The 27,374-nt window shown below is 41.8% G+C and overlaps 1 protein-coding gene across 2 annotated transcripts in view; it reads left to right on the top strand.

The window, feature by feature from the left end:
- Window positions 1-1,478: 1,478 nt before the first annotated feature.
- The window catches only part of LOC311131347 (TLE family member 5-like), a 45,040-nt gene continuing 19,144 nt past the window's right edge, over window positions 1,479-27,374 (top strand). For both annotated transcript variants that reach the window (XM_084164293.1, XM_084164292.1), the window contains exon 1: window positions 1,479-2,325. In XM_084164293.1, coding sequence (XP_084020419.1) covers window positions 2,299-2,325 — 27 coding nt within the window. In that variant the 5' untranslated portion in view covers window positions 1,479-2,298. The remainder of the gene's footprint in view (window positions 2,326-27,374) is intronic.

Genomic DNA, 27,374 nt, shown 5'->3' with positions numbered 1-27,374 from the left:
CAGTTGGATTCATCAGTGAATTAATTAATATAGTGTTTTTTAGAATGTCAGCTGTTCTCTCCCCTTACTTGATCTATAATATTTTATTTCTCCCGGGTCAATGCACTGAACCTGCGCTGCAGCAATGGGACTGCCTGCATTCATGCAACTTACAAGCACGTTTGTCGGTACTATGAGATGTGTGTACACTTTTGATGGTTAATGCTTTTGCTTGAGATCGATACTGATGTGATTGATGCATAGACATACTAAAAGCTATCTTTGCATCTTTTTGTTTCTTTTGTAAGTCTGACATTACCTGAACACTTGTATTTAGGACCACTTAATATGATAGATTTTTTTAAATAAGAGGTTAAATAAACTTTGTCTAGTGGTGTATAAATTGAAAGTAATGTATTTTGTTTTATTTTTTAAGTATACCAAATGTAAATGATGTACAATAAGTTGTGTGCCAATCCCCTTTGTTTGTAGAGCCAGACTCTTAACAAGTGCCAATGTGAAAAATCATAAAAAGGACCTATGTATTTCATGGTCAAATTTTTAAAACAAATAAACACTAAGTATGTGATTAAGATAAATAAATGAAAATGAATGAAAAAGGACAATTTTATTCTGTATTTAAAATTAATGATGAACTGCTGTTTTTAAAGAAATGTCATTTTAATTGCATGTGTTTGTTGGGGTTGGAAGGGGAGGAAATGGTATTAATGGAAAGCCCTCCAGAAAAGGGTCCCAATGGTTATTGATTTACAGTATTTTAGCCATATTTCTCTTTTGTATGTTTCATTTCAACCACTGTTGCCTGAACCTCATTCAAACATGAAAATGATTTTCATAGCCTTCTCCTTGAAAGAAAAAGTATCTGTTTTAAATTGGAATAAAATGTGTTCCTATACTCTATGCTTGTCTTGAGTCTTTTATTATGAACAATTTCTGAAATAGCTTTTGATACATATCCTATAGTAGGAGGTTTTATGATTTGAACAAATAGGCATCCAGAAAACATTTTCTTATGTGGGTATGACGTCTTAATACCACTGCTCAGTGAGAAACGATAGAAAACAGACATTAAACTACTCTACTAATTTTAAGTGCAATTTTGGTGCTCACTTTGTTCCCTTCCATGAGGGGCGCTAGTTCTTTAGACATCCAATGGGATGTTTGGGGCATGTTCAGAAGTGCAACGTTGTAGAACGTTTCAGATAGAAATATATTTCCTACAACACTTTTCCAATTGACATAGGGAAAATCTCAATTACGTACTCCTCGCGTCTTCTCGCCTCCTCAAACCCCATTGGAGGAGAAGGTCAGAGGTGTGGGGACCTCTGGCATTCGCATTCGATGAGTTTTGAGGAGAGAGGACGCGAGGAGTATGCAATTGAGATTCTCCCATAGAATATGATTTGTTCTGTGCGTCCGAGTTCTACGTTGGGCGTTTTGTAACGTCGCACCTTGCCCCAGGAATGGAACGTCTTCAACCCCGCTACTGCCAGACATTCTGACTGTTCGGCTAGGGCTCTGCGAGATACTGAAGCTGAGCGAGTGTATCATTTTAAAGTTTCCTATACGATTTGTTATTGTAATGATTAACGCTTAAATCGTTTTATTGCGACAACTGTTTACTCGCACTACTTGGTATTTTGGGGTTGTTGTGAAGAAACGGGGGGATTCAACTTCAGCGAATCCGGAGGTCCATTTTGTTATTTTTGTGAACCAAGCTGTTTTTTCCTCTGAAGCTTTTATGGTGTTAGCGGACATATAGCGTGTTGGCTTTGTTGCGTGGGCTAAAATACATGGCGAAAGAAGATTGAACAAAATAAACCACGACAACACCTATCAGTATAGCATTGTTAGCTATATGCATATTGTCTAGCTAGTACGTAAGCTAACGTTATCTAGCTAGCTACAGGCTGAAAGCTAGCAACAGTGATGAATCATTTTGAGCGACAGCCTTTGAAGAAATAAGCGAGGACCATTCAAGTGGTTGAGGTTTGTAGCTAGTTCATCAACAAAGAGAAAGCGAAATTAAATCTGGCAACTAGTAACGTTAGGCTACCTCTGTCGAATGATATACACCTGGACAAACGAGATATCTTGATTAGCTAGCTAACGCCAACTGCATTACGAATTTTGGGACGAGCTAACTAGCTATCTGGTCAGCTCGTGCGATTCTTGGCTAGATTCAAGCTTGCAAAAACGGACAAAGAGAGGACCAACGTAAGCCAATATTTTTGTCAGCATTTAGAATCTTCCTCATTCATCGTATTTGGAAAGAAAAACCATAAACAAGGAATTGACATGATGTTTCCACAATCCAGACATTCAGTAAGTGGATTTCATTTAATATTCAGACGCACTTGCAGGGTTTTTTTGGGATTCTTTTCTGCACTGAACTTGTTTGTGTGCGCGTGCTAGTTACATTGTATCTCGCTAGGTAGCTACAATGAGCAGACAGTGTTACTTTGTATTATATCACATGTTTTTGACATGACTGTTTTTATGCTTTCAGCATGTCACTACACCAAGAAAAGAGGATTGTCAAATTTAGTTTAAGCTCTGAATTAAACAGACACCCCCAGGGTAATTTGATTACCAAACCAGATAGTTACTCATGCGTAACCACCAGCGTTTCTTATTTTGCCTATTTACTTGTGCTCATACATTTGCATGCCTATGTTGAATGCGATTTCACAGTTTGTTCTTTTACACTAATTAATAATCATGCTCACGTCCAGGTTTTTGCATCAAACATCAGTGAAACAATTCCAAGATTTGTTCTGTTCAGTACAGAATCAACATGATTTGCATTGTAAATTCATTTGGATTGCAAGCCAGATGGGTAATGTAACTAGAGAGGATGGCTATTTTCCTCTAGACACAAGCCCAACAAAGTCATGTATGCAGTGCAGAGATGACATTGAAGAAGTTGAGGCTTTGCAGGGATGGTACAGGAACTACATTCCCAACTCTTATTTTGACCTTGGATTCAACCTCAGATTTGCTTTGGAGATGCTGGGAGGGGGCTGCTGGTTATCAACTTTCCCCAAAAGTTCTTATTGACTTGCCCAAAAGTACCTTCCATGGCAACATTCAAGGATAAGCCCTTCATTTTACCCTCTGAGTGAGACTTGGTTCATGTCCAATGTTGATTAAACTTCCGAAATCAGAACTGCCAGATTTTATGTTATTTCCTTTGACAACAACAATGACTGATGTCAACATGATCCTCTTGACCAGGGATGGGAAACTCCAGTCCTTGGGGGCCAGAGTGGTATCACACTTTTTCCTCATCCCTAGCAAACACAGCTGACTTAAACTATACTGAACAAAAATGTAAACGCAACATACAACAATTTCAAAGACTTTACTGAGGTACAGTTCATATAAGGAAATCCGTCAATTGAAATAAATGTATTAGGTCCTAATCTATGTATTTCACATTACTGTGAATACAGATATGCATCTGTTGGTCACAGCTACCTTTAAAAAAACACAATTAGGGGCATGGATCAGAACCAGTCAGTATCTGGTGTGACCACCATTTGCCTCATGCAGCGCAACACATCTCCTTCGCATGGAGTTGGTCAGGCTGTTGATTGTGGCCTGTGGAATGTTGTCCCACTCCTCTTTAATGGCTGTGCAAAGTTGCTGGATATTGGCGGGAACTGGAACACGCTGTTGTACATGTCAATCCAGAGCATCCCAAACATGCTCAATGTGTGACATGTTTGAGTATGCAGGCCGTAGAAGAACTGGGACATTTTCAGTTTCCAGGAATTGTGTACAGATTCTTGCGACATGGGGCTGTACATTATCGTGCTGAAACATGAGGTGATAGCAGCGGATGAATGGCACTACAATGGGCCTCAGGATCTTCAACTCAAATGTATTGGTCACATACACATGGTTAGCAGATGTTATTGCGAGTGTAGTGAAATGCTTGTGCTTTTAGTTCCTCTCTTGTCCCGGTATCTCTGTGCGTTTTAAATTGCCATTGATCGAATACAATTGTGTTCGTTGTCCGTAGCTTATACCTGCCTATACCATAACCCCACCGCCACCATGGGGCACTCTGTTCACAACGTTGACATAAGCAAACCGCTCGCCTACACAACGCCATACACGTGGTCTGCGGTTGTGAGGCCGATTGGACATACTGCCAAATTCTCTAAAACAACGTTGGAGGCGGCTTATGGTAGAGAAATCAACATTAAATTATCTGGCAACAGGTCTGGTGGACATTCCTGCAGTCAAAACTTGAGACATCTGTGGCGTTGTGACACAACTGCACATTTTAGAGTGGCCTTTTATTGTCCCCAGCACAAGGTGCACCTGTGTAATGATCATGCTGTTAAATCAGTTTCTTGATATGCCACACCTGTCAGGTGGATAGGTTATCTTGGCAAAGGAGAAATGTTCACTAACAGGGATGTAAACAAATTTGTGCACACGTATGGAAGATTTCTGGGATCTTTTATTTCAGCTCATTAAACATGGGACCAACACTTTACATGTTGTGTTTTTATATTTTTGTTCAGTGTAATTGCATTCTAAACTGAAGATCTTGATTATTGGAGTCAGGTGTGTTAGCTGGGGCTGGGGCATAAGTGTGACACCAATAAGGTCCCTGAGGACTGGAGTTGCCCATCCCTGCTCTTGACAATAAAAATTCATAAGTGAGGTATCCATCTACCTGAGTATCCAGAATAATAATGAAGGGTAGAGCTGGTACTGGCTTGTGATTCATGGCCTGCAACCCAAATGTAGCAGGTCTATATAGTGCCTTGACGTGGGTAATGGAACACATATTTCCAAGCATGAAAACAAATAACTCTTTGGTGGTCGGTTGCCTTCGATGACTGGAATAGGCCAACATCCAGTTTATTTCCCAAGTTTCCATGGTAACAGAAACTTTGGTCTATGGAAAAAGCGGGCTCTCTCCCCATGGTCACATAACTGACACATTTGTGTATACATTTAGGTAAAAAATGAACACTGCAGTAAACGTCCATTTGAAATGTTCACATCACTCATGCTAAACTGAGCTCAAATATAACTGAAAAGGAAAGCTTGGGAATAGAATGTAGGTAAATACAATTGCAAGACTATGTTGCCACGGTGCACTTGCTCCATAGCAACGATTTGTCGTCGCCAGTTCTAACACAGAAGGGGTAAGAGTTGTTTGCTCAGGCTAGAGCCTGGATGTCTCGTGACATGAATGGTGTGCCTTTTTGCATCAGTCAGTGCAGCCGCGGCATGCAGCTCTGATCTGAGGCTGGCATTGTCTGAGAGGACCGCTCCTGCCACTTCACACCTCATCAGTGTGCAGAGGAGAAGTGAAGAGCTCCTAATTGTGTGAGATCTTACTGGCTCCCACTCCCCGGAACCCTTCCACCGACTGCGTTAAACTCCGCATTAGAGTTCAACCTGATTACAGTTGGTGGGTTGCCTCTTTACGTTTCCCCGATGTCTCTCACCCCCATCAGGAGTGGAACAGCTTGTGTGATTGGAGATACTTTTGGGTTGCAGGCCTATTTATCATCTATAAAGACTGGCTGTGTATGAAAATACCCATACTAGCGTACTGTATACTATGGACTCAACGTCTCATACTATTTAGCACGTACCGTTTAGTCAGAATTATGCAGTATTCCATGAAGTAGCACCTCCTGACTGGCTGAGTAGGTGGGGCGGGGTAGAGGTGTGTGAATTTTTCCAAATTCAACAGACATGCATGCATTAACCAGCCTGATAATGGCTCATTTCCAATTTGATTAATTGCTCTAAACTCTGAATAGAAATTATAGGCCTACTCAGGCTGGTTGTAGGCAGACTATCACAGTCAACCTATACCATAGCCCATCTGCTATTTAAAAAAGACTGAAGACAGAAACGGATCATTTGGTTCTATTTCAACATTTATTAGTGAAACCAAAGTGCTGTAACATAAATTAAATCAAATAGCCTAATACACACCTTACATTTTTCAAATGTATCAAAAGGCTATTTATTGCACAGAAACGTGGACAGTCGGGTGCATTGCAAATTCAGAACCGCCAGACAGCAACATAATAAACTAAAGCGCTGATCATTGGAAACAAGATCAGAATGACTGCTAAGGCTTGATCCATAAATTAAATAATGAAATAGGTAGCCTACAAAACTAAAACGATCTATATGTTCAAATCAAAAGGCCTGATTTAACATGACATTAATAACGCAGCCACATCCTGAGTACCCGGTACCGACACATTCAAAAATCAAAAGATGGTTTAGTTTAAAAGCTCTAAGACCAAGAGAACAAGAAACACTTTTCAATGAGAACAGAGATCCACTTTGAAGAAAAAAATACGTATACTTTCAAAGATTTAGCCTACGATGCAATACTCGATCTTTTTAAGGAGAACAATAACTATTTGGCCAACATTTGTACACCACCCATTCAGCATTTTTTTTGTTTGGCTACTTGAAGAACTTGGGCCTAACATTCACAGCCCACTTCTTCCAATGCATTGTGGGAAAGTGTATCGAATTCTACCAGATGGCCGAAATGAGTATAACGTCCTGGCATTTAAACCATACTCAATTTGCGAAAATTAATTTACTATAAAAAAATATTTTTTCCCATACTGATAATGCATCATGCACGATTGCGTTATTTCCTGCAATTTGTTGATTTCGGCAGGGCATCCCTATATCTAATTGAACAGCTGTTGTCAAAGCCGAAATGAGTATGACATCCGGGCATTTTAAATTATACTTGATTTTCAAAATATCGCATACTATTGAACTTTTTTTGCATACACAAACGGCTTACTATTTTAGGACGCAAGTTTGGGTATTCGGCTACGACCACTGACTTTTACCCTCCTAACAAACTGGTGTTAAGCAGAACTTCCAATAAATAAAATAACATGTATACTGATCAAAAATATAAACGCAACATGCAACAATTTCATTTTTGTTTTACAGAGTTACAGTTCAGATAAGAAAATCAGTCAATTTAAATAAATTATTTAGGCCCTAATCTATGCATTTCTATGGACTCCCTCAACTTGAGACACATCTGTGGTGTTGTGACAAAACTGCACATTTTAGTGGCCTTTTATTGTCCCCAGCACAAGGTGCACCTGTGTAATGATCATGCTGTTTAATCAACTTCTTGATATGCCACACCTGTCAGGTGGAAGGATTGTCTTGGCAGAGGAGCAATGCTCATTAACAGGGATGTAAACAAATTTGTGCACCAAATTTGAACTCAATAAGCTTTTTGTGCGCATGGAACATTTCTGGGATATTTTATTTCAGTTAATGAAACATGGGACCAACACTTTACATGTTGCGTTTTATATTTTTGTTCAGTGTATTTGCTTTAATGTTGATTTTGCTAAAACCAGAAATTTGATTCTGGGATTCCATCCACTTTTCTGGAATTCCAATTACCCTTTTCTGGAATTCCAATGACCCTAGGCTGGAGAAGATGCCTTGGTGCGGTAGCTAGCCAGTCATCTCTGATGTGATGCACTGTAGTTCAGTCATCTTTACCAAGGTGAGAACCTGGCCATTTGTCGCTTGTTTCCCCCCCCCCTAATCCAATTCAGTGCCCTTATGCTACCTGATTAGAGTATTAAGACCCAACACACAGGATAAAAAAAAACGGGTGACAATGGATTTAGTGCGACGCTTTGCGAGAGCTGCAGCAGTTTGTTCACCCTTGGAGTATAAGTAGTCAACGTTGCACCTCCACCCTGTGCTGCTGAAGCCCTCGTCAAATCAAACTGAACAGTGCTGCTGGCTGTGCTGCCACAGGCCCTGTGGTTGGAAATATGTGACAGCTATAGATATGACTGTCGGAGATTAGAACCATCATGATGGAAGACTTCAACTGCAGCCTGACAGGGGAGATGGATCTCTCAAACTCACCCAGCTCAGAAATGCCTCAAAGGTGATTTAGCTAGGAGTGCTTAAAGCAGAGTATTTACCCTTCATATATTTTAGTAATTAGCCTAGTATATTCCGTGTTATCATGGTAAATCAATTCAATTGAATATATTTTGCCTTCATCCCCCATGCAATTAAGGTGTTATAATTGTAATGGGTTTAAGAAACTGAATGGTGTAGGATCCATGCAGGAGTGTAGCAGTTACAGCACTATCACTCATCTTTCAAACCCCTGTTACCAGCGACAACGGCAGGTTAGACCCAGGTGTATTTGCATACATTTGGTTGTGGGGGACTAACACAGATAAACAAATGGCAGATGATGATGGACTGTTGATAGATGACCCAGGGAAAATATTAACACAGTTTAAATAATGAATATGCAATTTTTTTCTAAAGAGCTCAATCACTATAATGGGTCAATAGAATCCATTGGTTTAAGTGAAGAAATCTTCATTTGGAAGTGGCTGCGGTCTGACCCATATGATTGCATTTACCATATTGTGTGGAGCCTGTTTAAACTTATGCATCTATAAAGCAGTTTCTGCTCTAAGTAGAACCCACAGAACAGCATGTCACCACTGCTGCTAAATGTAGCAGTATGGGAGTAAAATCTCACAAACCTATTGGCTATACAGCAATGTTGGCTGTGACTCACAGGTTTGCATGAACACACACACACACTCACACATCTTCCCTGCTTGTCGCCCTTTATCATGCGTTTCCTCCCAGATTTGATGTAGTGGTGGGAGGGATGGGGGAAGAGGGTGCACAGGCATTATTAAGCCCACTTGAATTAACAGAACAGCCCCCAGCCTTTTCTCTAAAGCCTCCAGCTGGGGGAACTTAATCCCAATGGTCCCCTGTCTCGCCCATTAAACAAACTCCCTCCCACCCCTGCTCAATCGCTCTGTTACACACACAGTGCACCACACTCACTCACTCACACACACACACACAGTGAACACAAGGGCACCCTCTTCACCTGTCTCTAGCCAAAGCTGACATCCACTCGTCATTGCAGTAATGATTGCACACACATTTAAATGAAATCAATGTTGCCCATGTCTTTCATGCTCTCCCATACACAACGTCATTAACAAGGGTACAGACACTTCTTCAAATAACACAGTTTATGCACGCATACACACAAACGTCCTGACTGGCCTCAAGGGACTTATCTGCGTTTTGTTTCTGGGGAACAAATTGAATGTGGGGCTTGACACACACACAGCCAGCAGATGTCTGGGTTGTTAAGGGCAGAGTCACTCATTAGCATGACAGAGGGCCCAGAGCCCCACCTCCCCCCACTCTGCGGGGGGCACAGCTATTGAGGGCAAGCCACGGGTCACAGGTGATATTGATTTTTCTGGAGGGCCACACTGGCTGATTTTCAAATGACTGTGGGATTGGGACAGTCTCCAAGTCCCCATCATAAATACACACATTCTAAGCAGGAAAGGCACACACACACACACACACCTCCCCTTCCTGTCAGAGTTCATACCTGCCAATTTTGGAAGACTAACACAAAAGACTGGTTCTGCCCCCCAAAAAACATTTATTTCAATGGTGTTGAAAATGTTACTTTGCCACTGCTGCAAATGTGTAAAATTTTTGGTGTTCTGATTAGCTCCTGGTTAGAATTCATTACTTCTTAAATCCTCTGAGTAGTGGAAGAACCACAGCCTTGTTGAATGTGTGAAAAGCATTGCTATTGTGCTGCCAAGAGGATTGGTTCTGTTACTTGTTATTCCGAGACTTGAAGATTGCATGAAGAGACACCTGTTATAGCCCTCCGCCCAGTGCCTTTCTGACCACACTCTGTGTGAGTGATATTTGTGCAGGTGGATTTTATGAGCCTCTGTTTTGTGTTCATAAATGATTGCATGCTTTGTGTGGGTTGGCCTTTTGTTGTCTGTATATCCCGTAGAGAAAAGGACAAAGTGGAGGATGTTGGCAAGAGGCAGAAGAAGCAGAGCATGATGAGGATGGTGTGTGTCAGAGATGGTCTGTATGTGGGAGGAAGGGGTATGGAGGGCGGTTAAGGTTACTACAAGCATAACTCAGTTGATCTACATGCATGCACATGGGTGGAGTGGGATTTTTTGGAGTAGGGGACACCTTTTGATAACATGATATCCTTGCCGGTCCCACTCCCATTCACAAGGGGGCGATGGCAATGTTTTGTTTCTGTCTTTTAATTTTGTGAAAACAAGAAAGAATCACCTTCCCTTGCTAGTAGTAGCTAGTGGCAGCCTGTTTAGCTGGCGTTGGCCTGGCTAAAAACATAGCAAGCTAGCTAGCCTTTTTAGATTCCCACATCTCCATGTGAAATAATCAGATTTTATAATACCGAAATATGCCCTGGCAAATATTCTTATACTTGCCGGTGTAACTTAAAACATTATCCCAGTTTGATATACTGCTTGTGTATTCATTCCCATATCAGCTAAAAATAGAACGTCATGTTTTGGTCATGGAGTAAAAAAGCACATGGCTAGCTAGTTGCCTATAGCAGGGTCTACCATTTCACAATAGCCTGTAATAATTAGTTATTACTTCTAAACAAAATACCTTTTTGGGTGGATTCTTCTTGTTTGGTTTACTGTTTGAACAGTCGCTGAGATTATATTTGGTTATCAATGCAACATGGGCTACTTTGACGAATAGCCTATAGATCAGATCAAGGAACCAAGCGACAACACTGCCCCCACGGCTGCGGAAGGAATGATACGGCGCATCTACATTTTCAGGTAGTAAAAAGGTATGTTGAATGTCGGAGTCTATTACAAAGGACCCGCCCCCTTTTATGACAAAACGGCATTGCAACACTCCGAAGCTTGCGTCTGCGTAGAGCTTGTACTAAGCTTTAGAAGTGGAGCGGCAGCTGCATCAGTATTCCAGCGGTGGCTGTGTGTGTGCGGGGGGAAACCGCACCCCTGAGCAGGGCTGGGCTGGAACAAAGCGTCTCGGCGGGGGTGCTTTTTGATTGGCCAACCCCGGCACAGGCCCCAGACCTGCCAGAACACAGGCACTGCAGAGGCCAGACAAGAGAATTAGCTGTACTCCCTCCAGACAGGCAGGGCAGGAGAAAGAATGGAGCAACAAAACACCTCATCCTGGAGCTCATTGAAAACCCCAGAGATCTACGGCAGGTAGCCCTCCCAGACTGAGCTGTAGGTGCCCAGGTCTAGGCTGTGGGTCAGCTGGGTCTAACTAGCCAGCCAGCTACGGTCATTGTTCAGAAAATAGGAGTCAGGGTGCAGAGGAGGGAGCATTTTAGAATGCAGGTCTGTCCACTTATTTTCTTTCTCAACGTGGGAGTAATCATCGTACCTCCCTTTTGGACCCTTGTAAGTAATAACCTGGGTTTTTACAAACAGGCATCAATCACAGGCATAACCACACTCTAATCTCACAGCCTCCTTCACCAGGCCATTTTTTATCTCCTATGATTTCCCTACCTGCAACCCTGTTTCCCTCACTGCTTTCCCCACTCATGACAAATTGCCCATCTTGCCTTGCAGTCTTTCCTGGCTTGTTGCAGTCCCTGTGCTCTTGCTCTGGCTTGTGTTTGTGTTAGGGTTTAATATTTTCACAGTATTTTCCAAATGTTCCATCCCGAGAATAAAATACTTTTCTTCCGGGTAACCTGGTATTTCCCGCCAAAAACATGAAGTGTCATTATAAAGCATATAAATGTCTGGATTTGATCAGCATGAAAATTCTAACCTGATGCTACCTGAGCCTGATGAGCCATTAGTTAAATACATTTTATGAGCCCTACATTAACGACATTTAATGATCCGAGAGAGAGAAAGACCCCCCCCCCCCCCCCCACACCCCACTGGTTGCCCTCTAGGTTACAGAGAGCTGGTAGTCCCATCCACCAAACTACCAAGTGTGAAACAGGGAAGGGACTCAGGGGGTATGCTAATTTGGTATAGAGCAGACCAAATTCACTCTATTAGATTAATCTAAACAGGAACATTTTACATTTGGCTAGAAATTCAAAAGGAAATTATCTCAACAGAAAATGTCCTCCTGTGTGTTAACTATGAAGACAGCTTCTCAATCCTGGAGGGGTAAATCAATAATTTCCAGGGACATGTACTAGTCTGTGCTGACCTAAATGCCAGAACTGGACAAGAACATGACACCCTCAGCACACAGGGGGACAAACACATACCTGGAGGTTACAGCATTCCCTCTCCCATATGCCCCCATAGGCACAACTACGACAACATAACCAACAAAAACGGGTCACAACTCCTGCAGCTCTGTCGCACACTGGGTATGTACATAGTCAATGGTAGGCTTTGAGGGGACTCTTATGGTAGGTACACCTATAGCTCATCTCTTAGCAGTAGTACTGTAGACTACTTTATCACTGACCTCAACCCAGAGTCTCTCAGAGCGTTCAGTCAGCCCACTGACACCCCTATCAGATCACAGCAAAATCACAGTCCACTTGAACAAAGCAATACTCAATCATGAGGCATCAAAGCCAAAGGAACTGAATAATATTGAGATATGCTATAGATGGAAGGAAAGTAGTGTGGAAACCTACCAAAAAACAATTAGGCAACAACAAATTAAATCCCTTTTAGACAACTTCCTGGACAAAATGTTTCACTGTAATAGTGAAGGTGTAAACTTGGCCGTAGAAAACCTAAACAGTATATTTGACCTCTCAGCTTCCCTATCAAATCTAAAAATTTCAAACAGAAAACCGAAGAAAATTAACAATGACAAATGGTTTGATGAAGAATGCAAAAACCTAAGAAATTGAGAAACCTATCCAACCAAAAACATAGAGACCCAGAACCTGAGCCTACGCCTTCACTATGTTGAATCACTAAAACAATACAGAAATACTCTACGGAAAAAGAAGGAACAGCATGTCAGAAATCAGCTCAATGTAACTGAAGAATCCGTAGACTCTAACCACTTCTGGGAAAATTGGAAAACACTAAACAAACAACAACACGAAGAGTTATCTATCCAAAACAGAGATGTATGGATAAACCACTTCTCCAATCCTTTTGGCCCTATAACCAAGAACAAAGAACAAACAGCAAAAACATATACGTGATCAAATACAAATCTTAGAATCAACTATTAAAGACTACCATAACCCACTGGATTCTCAAATTTCATTGAATGAACTACAGGACAAAATACAAACCCTCCAACCCAAAAAGGCCTGTGGTGTTGATGGTATCCTCAATGAAATGATAAAATATACAGACCAATTGGCTATACTTAAACTCTTTAACATCATCCTTAGCTCTGGCATCTTCCCCAATATTTGGAACCAAGGACAGATCACCCCAATCCACAAAAGTGGAGACAAATTTGACCCCAATAACTATGCGTCAACAGCAACCTTGGGAAAATCCTCTGCATTATCATTAACAGCAGACTCGTACATTTCCTCAGTGAAAACAATGTACTGAGCAAATGTCAAATTGGCTTTCTACCAAATTACGGTATGACAGACCACGTATTCACCCTGCACACCCTAATTGACAAACAAACCAAAACAAAGGCAAAGTCTTCTCATGCTTTGTTGATTTCAAAAAGGCTTTTGACTCAACTTGGCATGAGGGTCTGCTATACAAATTGATGTAAAGTGGTGTTGGGGGAAAAACATACGACATTATAAAATCCATGTACACAAACAACAAGTGTGTTAAAATTGGCAAAAAACACATTCTTTCCACAGGGCCGTGGGGTGAGACAAGGATGCAGCTTAAGCCCCACCCTCTTCAACATATATTTCAACGAATTGGCGAGGGCACTAGAACAGTCTGCAGCACCCGGCCTCACCCTACTAGAATCTGAAGTCAAATGTCTACTGTTTGCTGATGATCTGGTGCTTCTGTCCCCAACCAAGGAGGGCCTACAGCAGCACCTAGATATTCTACACAGATTCTGTCAGACCTGGGCCCTGAGAGTAAATCTCAGTAAGACAAAAATAATGGTGTTCCAAAAAAGGTCCAGTTGCCAGGACCACAAATACAAATTCCATCTAGACACCGTTGCCCTAGAGCACACAAAAAACTATACATACCTCGGCCTAAACATCAGCACCAAAGGTAACTTCCACAAAGCTGTGAACGATCTGAGAGACAAGGCAAGAAGGGCCTTCTATGCCATCAAAAGGAACATAAAATTTGACATACCAATTAGGATCTGGCTAAAAAATACTTGAATCAGTTGCCCTTTATGGTTGTGAGGTCTGGGGTCTGCTCACCAACCAAGAATTCACAAAATGGAACAAACACCAAATTGAGACTGCATGCAGAATTCTGCAAAAATATCCTCAGTGTACAACGTAAAACACCAAATAATGCATACGGTGCAGAATTAAGCCGGTACCCGCTAATTATCAAAATCCAGAAAAGAGCCATTAAATTCTACAACCACCTAAAAGGAAGCGATCCCCAAACCTTCCATAACAAAGCCATCACCTACAGAGAGATGAACCTGGAGAAAACTCCCCTAAGCAAGCTGGTCCTGGGGCTCTGTTCACAAACACAAACAGACCCCAGGACAGCAACACAATTAGACCCAACCAAATCATGAGAAAACAAAAAGATAATTACTTGACACATTGGAAAGAATTTACAAAAAAACAGAGCAAACTAGAATGCTATTTGGCCCTAAACAGAGAGTACACAGTGGCAGAATACCTGACCACTGTGACTGACCCAAAATTAAGGAAATCTATAACTATGTACAGACTCAGTGAGCATAGCCTTGCTATTGAGAGAGGCCGCCGTAGGCAGAACTGGCTCAAGAGAAGACAGGCTATGTGCACACTGCCCACAAAATGAGGTGGAAACTGAGCTGCACTTCCTAACTTCCTGCCAAATGTATGACCATATTAGAGACACATACTTCCCTCAAATTACACAGACCCACAAAGAATTTGAAAACAAATCCAATTTGGATAAACTCCCATATCTATTGGGTGAAATACCACAGTGTGTCATCACAGCAGCAAGATTTGTGACCTGTTGTCACAAGAAAAGGGCAACCAGTGAAGAACAAATACCATTGTAAATACAGCCCATAGTTATGTTGATTTATTTTCCCTTTTGTACTTAAACTATTTGCACATAATATGACATTTTAAAATGTCTTTATTCTTTTGGAACTTTTGTGAGTGTAATGTTTACTGTTACTTTTTTTTATATTTTTATGATCTACTTCACTTGCTTTGGCAATGTTAACATATGTATCCCGGGGGGGGGGGGGGGGGGGAGAATTCAAAGCAACGATATTCGAGTGATGGGCTGTCTTAAAACTGTACCTGCAATAAAAAAATTAAACATCTTTACAATTAAAAAAACTAGATGCCCCCCGAAAGCCAGATGGAGATGGGTAAATGTATACGCGCATTCAGTCTTTATATTACTGTAGCATAGGCTATGATGCAGCAAGTGTAGGCCTACCTGTCACAAGGGGGGGAAAAAGTGACCATGATGAGATTATAGATCTGCATGCATTGTGAACTGCTGCTCCATACTGAGATGGTCTGTCCCCACCCTGAGCGTTGATTAATCATACAGAGGCCGTAGAGAAGCCAGATTTGGACATCGCATATCATTTAACAGTTCCATTTCACGCCATGGTGTTCATATAAATAATGTATTATAATTTACCGGTTTCTCGCAGTTATTTATCCCGGGAAAAGGGAGTGGTTTTGGGCGGTAAATCTCGGTAACCGGGTTCCCGTTATTCAACCCTAATATGTGTGTGTGCCCTCCCATGTCAGTTTGTGTATGGTGTTTTTGTGTTTGTGCTGCCATGTCCATGCATTGTGTGTGTGTTTTGACTGACATGCTTGGCCGGCCTTGCAGTCTATGTTTGCGAGTGCACTTCACTAGAAGTGATAAAAGTAGAATAATCCCCTTTTAAAGCGTTTTAACAAGGTCGAATCAGCTGGGCTCAGGGTGGGGGATAACCGTATCTCAGGAATGGGGGTAAGCCCGGCCTGGTCCATGGAGATAATAATCAAAATCAAATTCCTGGCCCAAACAGGATTAGGCTCCCTGTTGCTGTATCTAATGCCCGGTCCAATGCTGAAGACACAATCCAATTCCTCGGCCCCTAACATGCATGGGTTAGCCTGGCCCTGAGCCAGTCAGACACCTCTGTCTCTCCGCTCTACAACCATATCAGGGTGATTCCTCACAAAACCAACATTTCATCCATAGAATGGTCCTTTGGAGGAAGGATTGTTGACATTTGTATCTAAAAGCATAATTTGGAAATATTTAATTAAAGTTTGCATATTTATTATATTTTGGCCTTTACATTTTAGTCATTTAGCAGGCGCTTTTATCCAGAGTGACTAACAGTAGTGAGTGCATACATTTTCATACTGTTTATTTTTTTATACTGGTCCCCCATGGGAATCAAACCCCCAACCCTGGAGTTGCAAGCGCCATGCTCTACCAATTGAGCTACATGGGACAGCCTTACCATTTAAGACTTCATAATGTTATGGAGGTGCTACAAAGCAAAATTGGTGTCATATGAAGCTTTACCGCTTGCTCTGAAATATGAGTGGTATTTAATTTATGAATATCAAAAAAAGGTATGATTTGGCTGTATATTTATATATATATATACATACAGTGGGGAGAACAAGTATTTGATACACTGCCGATTTTGCAGGTTTTCCTACTTACAAAGCATGTAGGGGTATGTAATTTTTATCATAGGTACACTTCAACTGTGAGAGACGGAATCTACAACAAAAATCCATAAAATCACATTGTATGATTTTTAAGTAATTAATTTGCATTTTATTGCATGACATAAGTATTTGATCACCTATCAACGAGTAAGAATTCCGGCTCTCACAGCCCTGTTAGTTTTTCTTTAAAAAGCCCTCCTGTTCTCCACTCATTACCTGTATTAACTGCACCTGTTTGAACTCGTTACCTGTATAAAAGACACCTGTCCACACACTCAATCAAACAGACTCCAACCTCTCCACAATGGCCAAGACCAGAGAGCTGTGTAAGGACATCAGGGATAAAATTGTAGACCTGCACAAGGCTGGGATGAGCTACAGGACAATAGGCAAGCAGCTTGGTGAGAAGGCAAGAACTGTTGGCGCAATTATTAGAAAATGGAAGAAGTTCAAGATGACGGTCAATCACCCTCTGTCTGGGGTTCCATGCAAGATCTCACCTTGTGGGGCATCAATGATCATGAGGAAGGTGAGGGATCAGCCCAGAACTGTAATTTTTATCATAGGTACACTTCAACTGTGAGAGATGGAATCTAAAACAAAAATCCAGAAAATCACATTGTATGATTTTTAAGTAATTCATTTGCATTTTATTGCATGACATAAGTATTTGATACATCAGAAAAGCATAACTTAATATTTGGTCCATTTCAAGAACTTTGAAAGTTTCTTCAAGTGCAGTCGCAAAAACCATCAAGCGCTATGATGAAACTGGCTCTCATGAGGACCGCCACAGGGAAGTAAGACCCAGAGTTACCTCTGCTGCAGAGGATAAGTTCATTAGAGTTACCAGCCTCAGAAATTGCAGCCCAAATAAATGCTTCACAGAGTTCAAGTAAGACACATCTCAACATCAACTGTTCAGAGGAGACTGCGTGAATTAGGCCTTCATGGTCGAATTGCTGCAAAGAAACCACTACTAAAGGACACCAATAATAAGAAGAGACTTGCTTGGGCCAAGAAACACGAGCAATGGAGCATTAGACCGGTGGAAATCTGTCCTTTGGTCTGATGAGTCCAAATGTGAGATTTTTGGTTCCAACCGCCGTGTCTTTGTGAGACGCAGAATAGGTGAACGGATGATCTCCGCATGTGTGGTTCCCACCGTGAAGCATGGAGGTGGTGTGGGGGTGCTTTGCTGGTGACACTGTCTGTGATTTATTTAGAATTCAAGACACGCTTAACCAGCATCGCTTCCACAGCATTCTGCGACTATAATTTGTTTTTCCAACAGGACAATGACCCAAAACACACCTCCAGGCGGTGTAAGGGCTATTTGACCAAGAAGGAGAGTGATGGAGTGCTGCATCAGATGACCTGGCCTCCACAATCTCCCGACCTCAACCCAATTGAGATGGTTTGGGATGAGTTGGACCGCAGAGTGAAGGAAAAGCAGCCAACAAGTGCTCAGCATATGTGGGAACTCCTTCAAGACTGTTGGAAAAGCATTCCTCATGAAGCTGGTTGAGAGAATGCCAAGAGTGTGTCATCTGTCATCAAGGCAAAGGGTGGCTACTTTGATTTGTTTAACACTTTTTTGGTTACTACATGATACATGTGTTATTCCAGAGTTTTGATGTCTTCACTATTATTCTACAATGTAGAAAATAGTAAAAATAAAAATGTTTTATATATTTATATATATATATATATATATATATATATATATATATATATATATATATATATATATATATATATATATATATATATATATATATATATATATAAATACACACACACCAGTCAAGAGGTTGGACACCTGCTCATTCAAGGGATTTTCTTTATTTTTACTATTTTTTACATTGTAGAATAATAGTGAAGACATCAAAACTATGGAATAACACATGGAATCATCTAGCAACCAAAAAAGTGTTAAATAAATCAAAATATATTTTAGATTCTTCAAAGTAGCCACCCCTTGCCTTGATGACAGCTTTGCACACTCTTGGCATTCTCGCAACCAGCTTCACCTGGAATGCTTTTCCAACAGTCTTGAAGGAGTTCCCACATATGCTGAGCACTTGTTGGCTGCTTTTCCTTCACTCTGCGGTCCAACTCATCCCAAACCATCTCAATTGGGTTGAGGTCGGGTGATGCAGCGCTCCTTCTTGGTCAAATAGCCCTTACACAGCCTGGAGGTGTGTTGGGTCATTGTCCTGTTGAAAATCAAATGATAGTCCCACTAAGCCCAAATCAGATGAGATGGCGTATCGCTGCAGAATGCTGTGTTAGCCATGATGGTTAAGTGTGCCTTGTCACCAGCAAAGCACCCCACACCATAACACCTCCTCCTCTGTGCTTTATGGTGGAATTTCACATGCGGAGATCATCCGTTCACCCAAACTATTTCATAGTTTTGATGTCTTCACTATTATTCTACAATGTAGAAAATAGGAAACATTTAAGAAAAACCCTTGAATGAGTAGGTGTGTCCAAACCTTTGACTGGTACTGTATATAAACTCAGCAAAAAAAGGAACATCCTCTCACTCTCAATTGCGTTTATTTTCAGCAAACTTACCATGTGTAAATATTTGTATGAACATAAGATTCAACAACTGAGACATAAACTGAACAAGTTCCACAGACATGTGACTAACATAAATGGAATAATGTGGCCCTGAACAAAGGTGTGGCCACCAACTGCATTGCATCTCCTCCTTATGGACTGCATCAGATTTGCCAGTTGTTGCTGTGAGATGCTACCCCACTCTTCCACCAAGGCACCTGCAAGTTCCCGAACATTTCTGAGGGGAATGGCCCTAGCCCTCACCCTCCGATCCAACAGGTCTCAGACGTGCTCAATGGGATTGAGATCCGGGCTCTTCGCTGGCCATGGCAGAACACTGACATTCCTGTCTTGCAGGAAATCACGCACAGAATGAGCAGTATGGGTGGTGGCATTGTCATGCCTGAGGGTCAAGTCAGGATGAGCCTGCAGGAAGGGTACCACATGTCTTCCCTGTAACGCACAGCGTTGAGATTCCCTGCATTGACAATAAGCTCAGTCTGATGATGCTGTGACACACCGCCCCAGACCATGACGGACCCTCCATCTCCAAATCGATCCCGCTCCAGAGTACAGGCCTCGGTGTAACGCTCATTCCTTCGACGATAAACGCAAATCCGACCATCACCCCTGGTGAGACAAAACCGCAACTCGTCAGTGAAGAGCGCTTTTTGCCAGTGCTGTCTGGTCCAGCGACGGTGGGTTTGTGCCCATAGGAGACATTGTTGCCGGTGATGTCTGGTGAGGACCTGCCTTACAACAGGCCTACAAGCCCTCAGTCCAGCCCCTCTCAGCCTATTGCGGACAGTCTGAGCACTGATGGAGGGATTGTGCGCTCCTGGTGTAACTCGGGCAGTTGTTGTTGCCATCCTGTACCTGTCCCGCAGGTGTGATGTTCGGATGTAACGATCCTGTGCAGGTGTTGTTACACGTGGTCTGCCACTGCGAGGACGATCAGCTGTCCGTCCTGTCTCCCTGTAGCGCTGTCTTAGGCATCTCACAGTACGGACATTGCAGTCACATCTGCAGTCCTCATGCCTCCTTGTAGCATGCCTAAGGCACGTTCACGCAGATGAGCAGGGGACCCTGGGCATCTTTCTTTTGGTGTTTTTCAGAGTCAGTAGAAAGGCCTCTTTAGTGTCCTAAGATTTCATAACTGTGACCTTAATTGCCTACCGTCTGTAAGCTGTTATTGTCTTAACGACCGTTCCACAGGTGCATGTTCATTAATTGTTTATGGTTCATTGAACAAGCATGGGAAACAGTGTTTAAACCCTTTACGATGAATAAGTTATTTGGATTTTTACGAATTATCTTTGAAAGACAGAGTCCTGAAAAAGGGACGTTTCTTTTTTTGCTGAGTTTATATACTCACTCTACGGGCATATCAAAGTTCCAGAGTGGGATCTCTGCTAGTTAAATTAATGGCCCATTAATGGTATTCAGTCATGTGAAATCCATAGATTAGGGCCTAATACATTTATTTCAATTGACTGATTTCCTTATGAACTGTAACTCAGTAAAATCATTGAAATTGTTGCATGTTGTGTTTATAATCTTGTTCAGCAATCTATACAAAATATTGATTTATATTTTCAATATTCATAAATGAAAGAAAATTGGTATTATACTACTAATATTATTGGTATAATACTACTAATATTAAAGCAAGCTGTAAAGTTTCATATGACACCAATGTTTGCTTTTGTAGCACCTACAGATAAAACATTATGGAGTCTTAAAGGGATACTTTGGGATTTTGACGAAGAGGCCCTTTATCTACTTCCCTGGAGTCAGATGAACTTGTGGAGTTGGAGGTAGTTTCGTGAGCCAATACTAACTAGCTTTAGCGCAATGACTGGAACTCTATCGTTATCTAGTAGCATGCTAACAGATACCATAGACTTCTGTTCATTGTGCTAAGGTTAGTTAGCAACTTTCTTCAAACTGCACGCAGAGACATATAAAAATGGTATCCACAAGTTCATCTGACGCTGGGGAAGTAGATAAAGGACCTCATTGACAAAATCCCGAAGGATCCCTTTAAAGGAGGCCCGCTAAGGCCAAAATGTCATAAATATGCCAACTTTTAATTATTTCTCAATTATACTTTTAGATAATGTCAACAATCCTTCCTCCAAAGGACCATTTTTATATGGATTAAATGTGAAAATCGTCAAAATGATGGTCTTTTTATTTCCTGATTTTCGTGAGGAATCAGCCTAAGCTTAGGTGTTTAGATGGAATTGTTTGTGGGAGCTATTCTTGGATGGAATATTATGTTCTGTTGTATGTTCTTTGTTAGGTAGGTCTGTGTGCTATGTTTTGTTCCTATATGTGTTCATCATAGGTAGTAAACTGGTACTGTTATGTTTCATTGTAGTTTGTTTTGTGTTTTAGGTAGGTTTGTGTGCAGGTTTAATGTTCATGAATCCATATGACGTTCTAGTACAGATTTGTGTTGTAGTACAGATTTGCGTTGTGTATCATATTTCCATTTCCCTCTAATTACCCATCTCAGAGATTCCCTGCTGGTTCAGTTCCACCCTGAATGTGGTGATTCAGAACACCCCCCTCCTCTCTCTCGCTCGCCCTCTCACTCTCTCTCCAGTGGCGATGTAAACAGGGAGCCGGAGCTCCAGGAAATGCAATCCCCACACTGCTGTTCCCCTCAGGCAGGATTTACACTGAGGAGGATGTTTTCTGATGATACCCGGTGTTATTGTCGGTGTGTGTGTGCGCGCCTGTGTGTGTGCATGCGTGAAGCATAGCCGCTCCCACAGAGTAATCTCTCTCTCCTCCTGCCATTGTGGTCTGATCTGCTGAGCAGAAACATAGGATTGGGTTTGTAATCCTTGTTTAAGCTAGACATTATGGTGCAGAGTAGATTTAACTCGGATTGAATGATTTTCTTTTTTTAAAATCTGTGGGCTGGGGAGGAAGGGATGGTGGGGCAATAAACGGTCTCTATTGCCCCACCAGAGCATAAAGCTTTTTAATGCTTTAATTGCATCTCAAAGGAGTGGGGCAGCATCAAATTAGGGATTGTCCTACATTTTGGAGCTGTGTGTGTTTCTGACAGAGTAAGTGTGAAAGTGGGTTGTATGTATGTACAGTGCCTTGCAAAAGTATTCATCCCCCTTGGCGTTTTTCCTATTTTGTTTCATTACAACCTGTAATTTAAATGGATTTTTATTTGGATTTCATGTAATGGACATACACAAAATAGTCCAAATTGGTGAAGAGAAATGAAAAAAATAACTTGTTTAAAAGATTTCTAAAGAATAAATAACGGAAAAGTGGTGCGTGCATATGTATTCACCCCCTTTGCTATGAAGCCCCTAAATAAGATATGGTGCAACCAATTACCTTCAGAAGTCACATAATTAGTTAGATTGCACACAGGTGGACTTTATTTAAGTGTCACATGATCTGTCACATGATCTCAGTATACATACACCTGTTCTGAAAGGCCCCAGAGTCTGCAACACCACTAAGCAAGGGGCACCACCAAGCAAGCGGCACCATGAAGACCAAGGAGCTCTCCAAACAGGTCAGGGACAAAGTTGTGGGGAAGTACAGATCAGGGTTGGGTTATAAAAAAATATCTGAAACTTTGAACATCCCACGGAGCACCATTTTAAATCCATTATAAAAAAATTGAAAGAATATGGCACCACAACAAACCTGCCAAAAGAGGGCCGCCCACCAAAACTCACGGACCAGACAAGGAGGGCATTAATCAGAGAGGCAACAAAGAGACCAAAGATACTCCACAGCGGAGATTGGAGTATCTGTCCATAGGACCACTTTAAGCCGTACATTCCACAGAGCTGGGCTTTACGGAAGAGTGGCCAGAAAAAAGCCATTGCTTAAAGAAAAAATAAGCAAACACGTTTGGTGTTCGTCAAAAGGCATGTGGAAGACTACCCAAACATATGGAAGAAGGTACTCTGGTCAGATGAGACTAAAATTGAGCTTTTTGGCCATCAAGGAAAACGCTATGTCTGCCGCAAACCCAACACCCCGAGAACACCATCCCCACAGTGAAGCATGGTGGTGGCAGCATCATGCTGTGGGGATGTTTTTCATCGGCAGGGACTGGGAAACTGGTCAGAATTCAAGGAATGATGGATGGCGCTAAATACAGGGAAATTCTTGAGGGAAACCTGTTTCAGTCTTCCAGAGATTTGAGACTGGGACGGAGGTTCACCTTCCAGCAGGACAATGACCCTAAGCATACTGCTAAAGCAAGACTTGAGTGGTTTAAGGGGAAACCTTTTAAATGTCTTGGAATGGCCTAGTCAAAGCCCAGACCTCAATCCAATTGAGAATCTGTGGTATGACTTAAAGATTGCTGTACACCAGCGGAACCCATCCAACTTGAAGGAGCTGGAACAGTTTTGTCTTGAAGAATGGGCAAAAATCCCAGTGGCTTGATGTGCCAAGCTTATAGAGACATACCCCAAGAGACTTGCAGCTGTAAGTGCTGCCAAAGGTGGCTCTACAAAGTATTGACTTTGGGGGGGTGACTAGTTATGCATGCTCAAGTTTTCAGTTTTTTTGTCTTATTTATTGTTTGTTTCACACAAAAAAATATTTTTCATCTTCAAAGTGATAGGCATGTTGTGTAAATCAAATGATACAAACCCCCAAAAATCCCTTTTAATTCCAGGTTGTAAGGCAACAAAATAGGAAAAATGCCAGAGGGGGGTGAATACTTTCGGGAAAAATGCCAGAGGGGGGTGAATACTTTCGCAAGCCACTGTGTGTGTGTGTGTGTGTGTGCATGATTAATTCCAAGGACTAGGTGTTATCTTCACAGGCAGCAGAGCATCTTTATGTAGGCTTATGTCCTCTCTGGATCGAGACGTGCTTACTTCACACATTCGGGCGAATATGCACGCGCGGGCGCACACATTTTACACTCGCACAGAGCAGGCACCTTTTTCGTCACACCAGATGGCATGTTTCACCATATTACGGCAGTATTTCATTAACATTATGTGCATCCATCTGTTGTGTGCTCGGAGGCCCCACAGACCTTTTTCTTTTTGGTGACTTTACAGCGCTGCACTGCCAACAGTAGGCTCAGCCATACTGCATGTTTATATAGCTTAGAGTACTTCAAAGGTCGCATGTGGGTGAGGTTAAAGGTCAGAGGCCTGCATAGTTGGGGCGCTCGAGCACAGATTATCCATTATATTGACCAGATACTCAAGTGGCCGCTCTAACAATGAAAATACATGTCATCAAAGATGGAAGGCAGTTGGGAGGAGGCGAGATCAGGTGGGACCATTAGAGGGCAGATACGCGTGTGAACAACGGGCACAACTCCGATATAATGTTTTTTTTCCAAAGTTGCCAGGATGTGACGTGCTCTACTTATCAGTACACTCGTAACAACCTAAGCATTACAAAACTTCTATTCGATCCAATAAGCCTCACGTAGAAAGTAAGCCATTACATTTTTTTGTTGACCAAATTCCACAGACTCATTTGACCATACAAAAACTCCTGGCTTGGTGGGGAAAAAAACTGGAAAAATGCCACCTGCCGGAGAATACGGAAGAAAGGGCCTCTCGCTTTGCGTCTCCTTCTCTGGCTCGAGGCAAAAGTTTCTCCTTACCACAGATCTAGGATCGGATTACCCTACCTCAAACCCTAACCTTAACCATTAGGGGATACAAAAAAATATATCTGACCCTGTATCTGTGGTTAAAGGGCAACTTCTATCTACTCCGGGGTGGAGCTGTGTTCGGAGCGAGGCTGATAGACTACTGTGTGGGAGGAACTTATGAGAAGAAACACTGGGGGCCCTCACTCTTACTTTATCTCTCTCTCGTTCTTTCTCTCTCTCTGCACTGGAATGCTCCACCTGAGGCTATTGACTCAAATAACCTTTGGTATTTTAAATGTTTGCATACTGTGCTAAACACTGAGGAAACTAGATTACCCCCCCCCACCACCACCACCCAATTCCAACTCTGTCTGGGGCTACCTGGCCAGGCTGACTTCATTGTAGTGCTGCAGGTCTGGGGCTGGTAGAGCAGCGAACAACCAGCTAGAGTGTTTTGACCCTAAGTGCCTTTTGTTGACACAGGCTTTGTCTTGTGTAGGCAATATAGCCACTGTTTGCTGTGTCTTTGCCACGGTTGACTGGATAGATAATGTTAAAGGTTAGAGCACTTGGAACTTGAAGCCTGTCGGCTAGGTTTGTGTAGAGATTTTGCTTAGTTATAATGATAATGGATTAGGCCTGCTTAGATGTAGCAGTTTTCACTTGGTCTCCAAGTGTTTTGATTTGTAAGTAAGGGAATGTGTAGCTTAGCATTTAGCCTAGATTTGTCTCAGGATTGTTAGAATACTGGCTATCAAAAGTCAGGAAATCTTAAAGTTATGAAAAGTTTGGCAAACCCTCATGTATATGTCTGTCAGATCTGGAACCAGCCGTGTGCTTTTAGGAAAAGGTGTCTATTATTAGGCTACCTCCTGTCATCACAGTGCCGTCCATTAAACATTTATATTTTCAGTTTTTTCAAATCATTTCTCAGAACCTTTTAAGATCCATCATTGTTAGTGCTTGTGTTCCATTATTGAAATCAGAGGGGAAATTATTTGTATTTTTGTATTTTGAAATGTTCTAAGCGTTGTCCAAAATCCCAATGGAGTGAGATTTTAAGTGAAGTAGCCCATTTGTGATTGAAAACAAACTTGAATGCTGCACTGTGTTGAATGGGTGTGTGATTGTAACAGGTAATCTTTTATTATTATTATTGCTGCAAAATTATAGTTATGCCTTTCTCTAAAATTCTTTAAGTGTTGAGGTTGACACAGGAGTGAAAATCCATTTACATTTTAGTCATTTAGCAGACGCTCTTATCCAGAGCGACTTACAGTTAGTGAGTGCATACATTTTCATATTCACGTCCTGTAAAGGAAATTCCCGTACTGTCCTGATCCCGCAACAGTTCTATAACCCTGGAGCTTTCCTGTCGGTCCCAATAAAAATTATTTCCGTCCCTTGCAAATTTGTACGAGCAGAAATCAAAATAACTTCCTTCGTCAGCTGCTTGTCTAACCCCCACTCTGCATGTGAATGCCATAGCAACTGCTGCTCAGCACTCACAAGGCAGTTGCCTGTCCTGCACAGACAGCTGATAACCACATTACGAGATTTTGGCAACGAACAGTGGCATGTATTCTTGGGTGCCAAATATTTGACGAATAAAAAAAAATGTTTTTATCTTCGTGTTCATAATTTTCTGTCCATTCGCAAGTGGCTGAATCTCACCGAAGAAATCATCCGAGCGAGGGAAACAGCGCCCCTCTCTCAGTATGTGTAGCCCATGTATCTGATGCTGTCTGGACCAAAAGAGTATGACGTTGCGGCCTTGGCATTTGATTGATTGATGCCAGCAAGCATTTGCCCCCCCCCCCCCCCCCCCCCATACCAATCAAATCACATCCTAAGCAAAATGTCATTTTAATTTCTGGTCTGCTTGTTTTGATGTCTTGCACTAGCTAGTTTGCTAAATCAGCCATTTCCTAAGCCATGGATGGGGATTTGGACTTGTGGTTTTGACTTAATTCTCTATACAGGCCAATTTATTATGACTGTGATTCTGATCTAACCATAAGTTAATACACTATATATATATATATATATATATATATATATATATATATATATATATATATATATATATATATATATATATACAAAAGTATGTGGACACCCCTTCAAATTAGTGGATTCGGCTATTTCCGCCACACCCGTTGCTGACATGTGTATAAAATCGAGCACATGCCATGCAATCTCCATAGACAAACATTGGCAGTAGAATGGCCTTACAGAAGAGCTCAGTGACTTTCAACGTGGCACCGTCATAGGATGCCACCTTTCCAACAAGTCAGTTCGTCAAATTTCTGCCCTGCTAGAGCTGCCCCTGTGAACTGTAAGTGCTGTTATTATGAAGTGGAAATGTCTAAGAGCAACATCTCAACCGCGAAGTGGTAGGCCACACGAGTACTGTAGCACTCTGTCCTCGGTTGCAACACTCACTACCGAGTTCCAAACTGCCTCTGGAAGCAACGTCAGCACAATAACTGTTAGTCGGGTGCTTCATAAAATGGGTTTCCATGG

The sequence above is a fragment of the Coregonus lavaretus genome (genome assembly GCF_964263955.1).
Source record: "Coregonus lavaretus genome assembly, chromosome: 6".
NCBI lineage: Eukaryota > Metazoa > Chordata > Actinopteri > Salmoniformes > Salmonidae > Coregonus > Coregonus lavaretus.
This window is presented reverse-complemented; position numbering and strand designations above follow the sequence as displayed.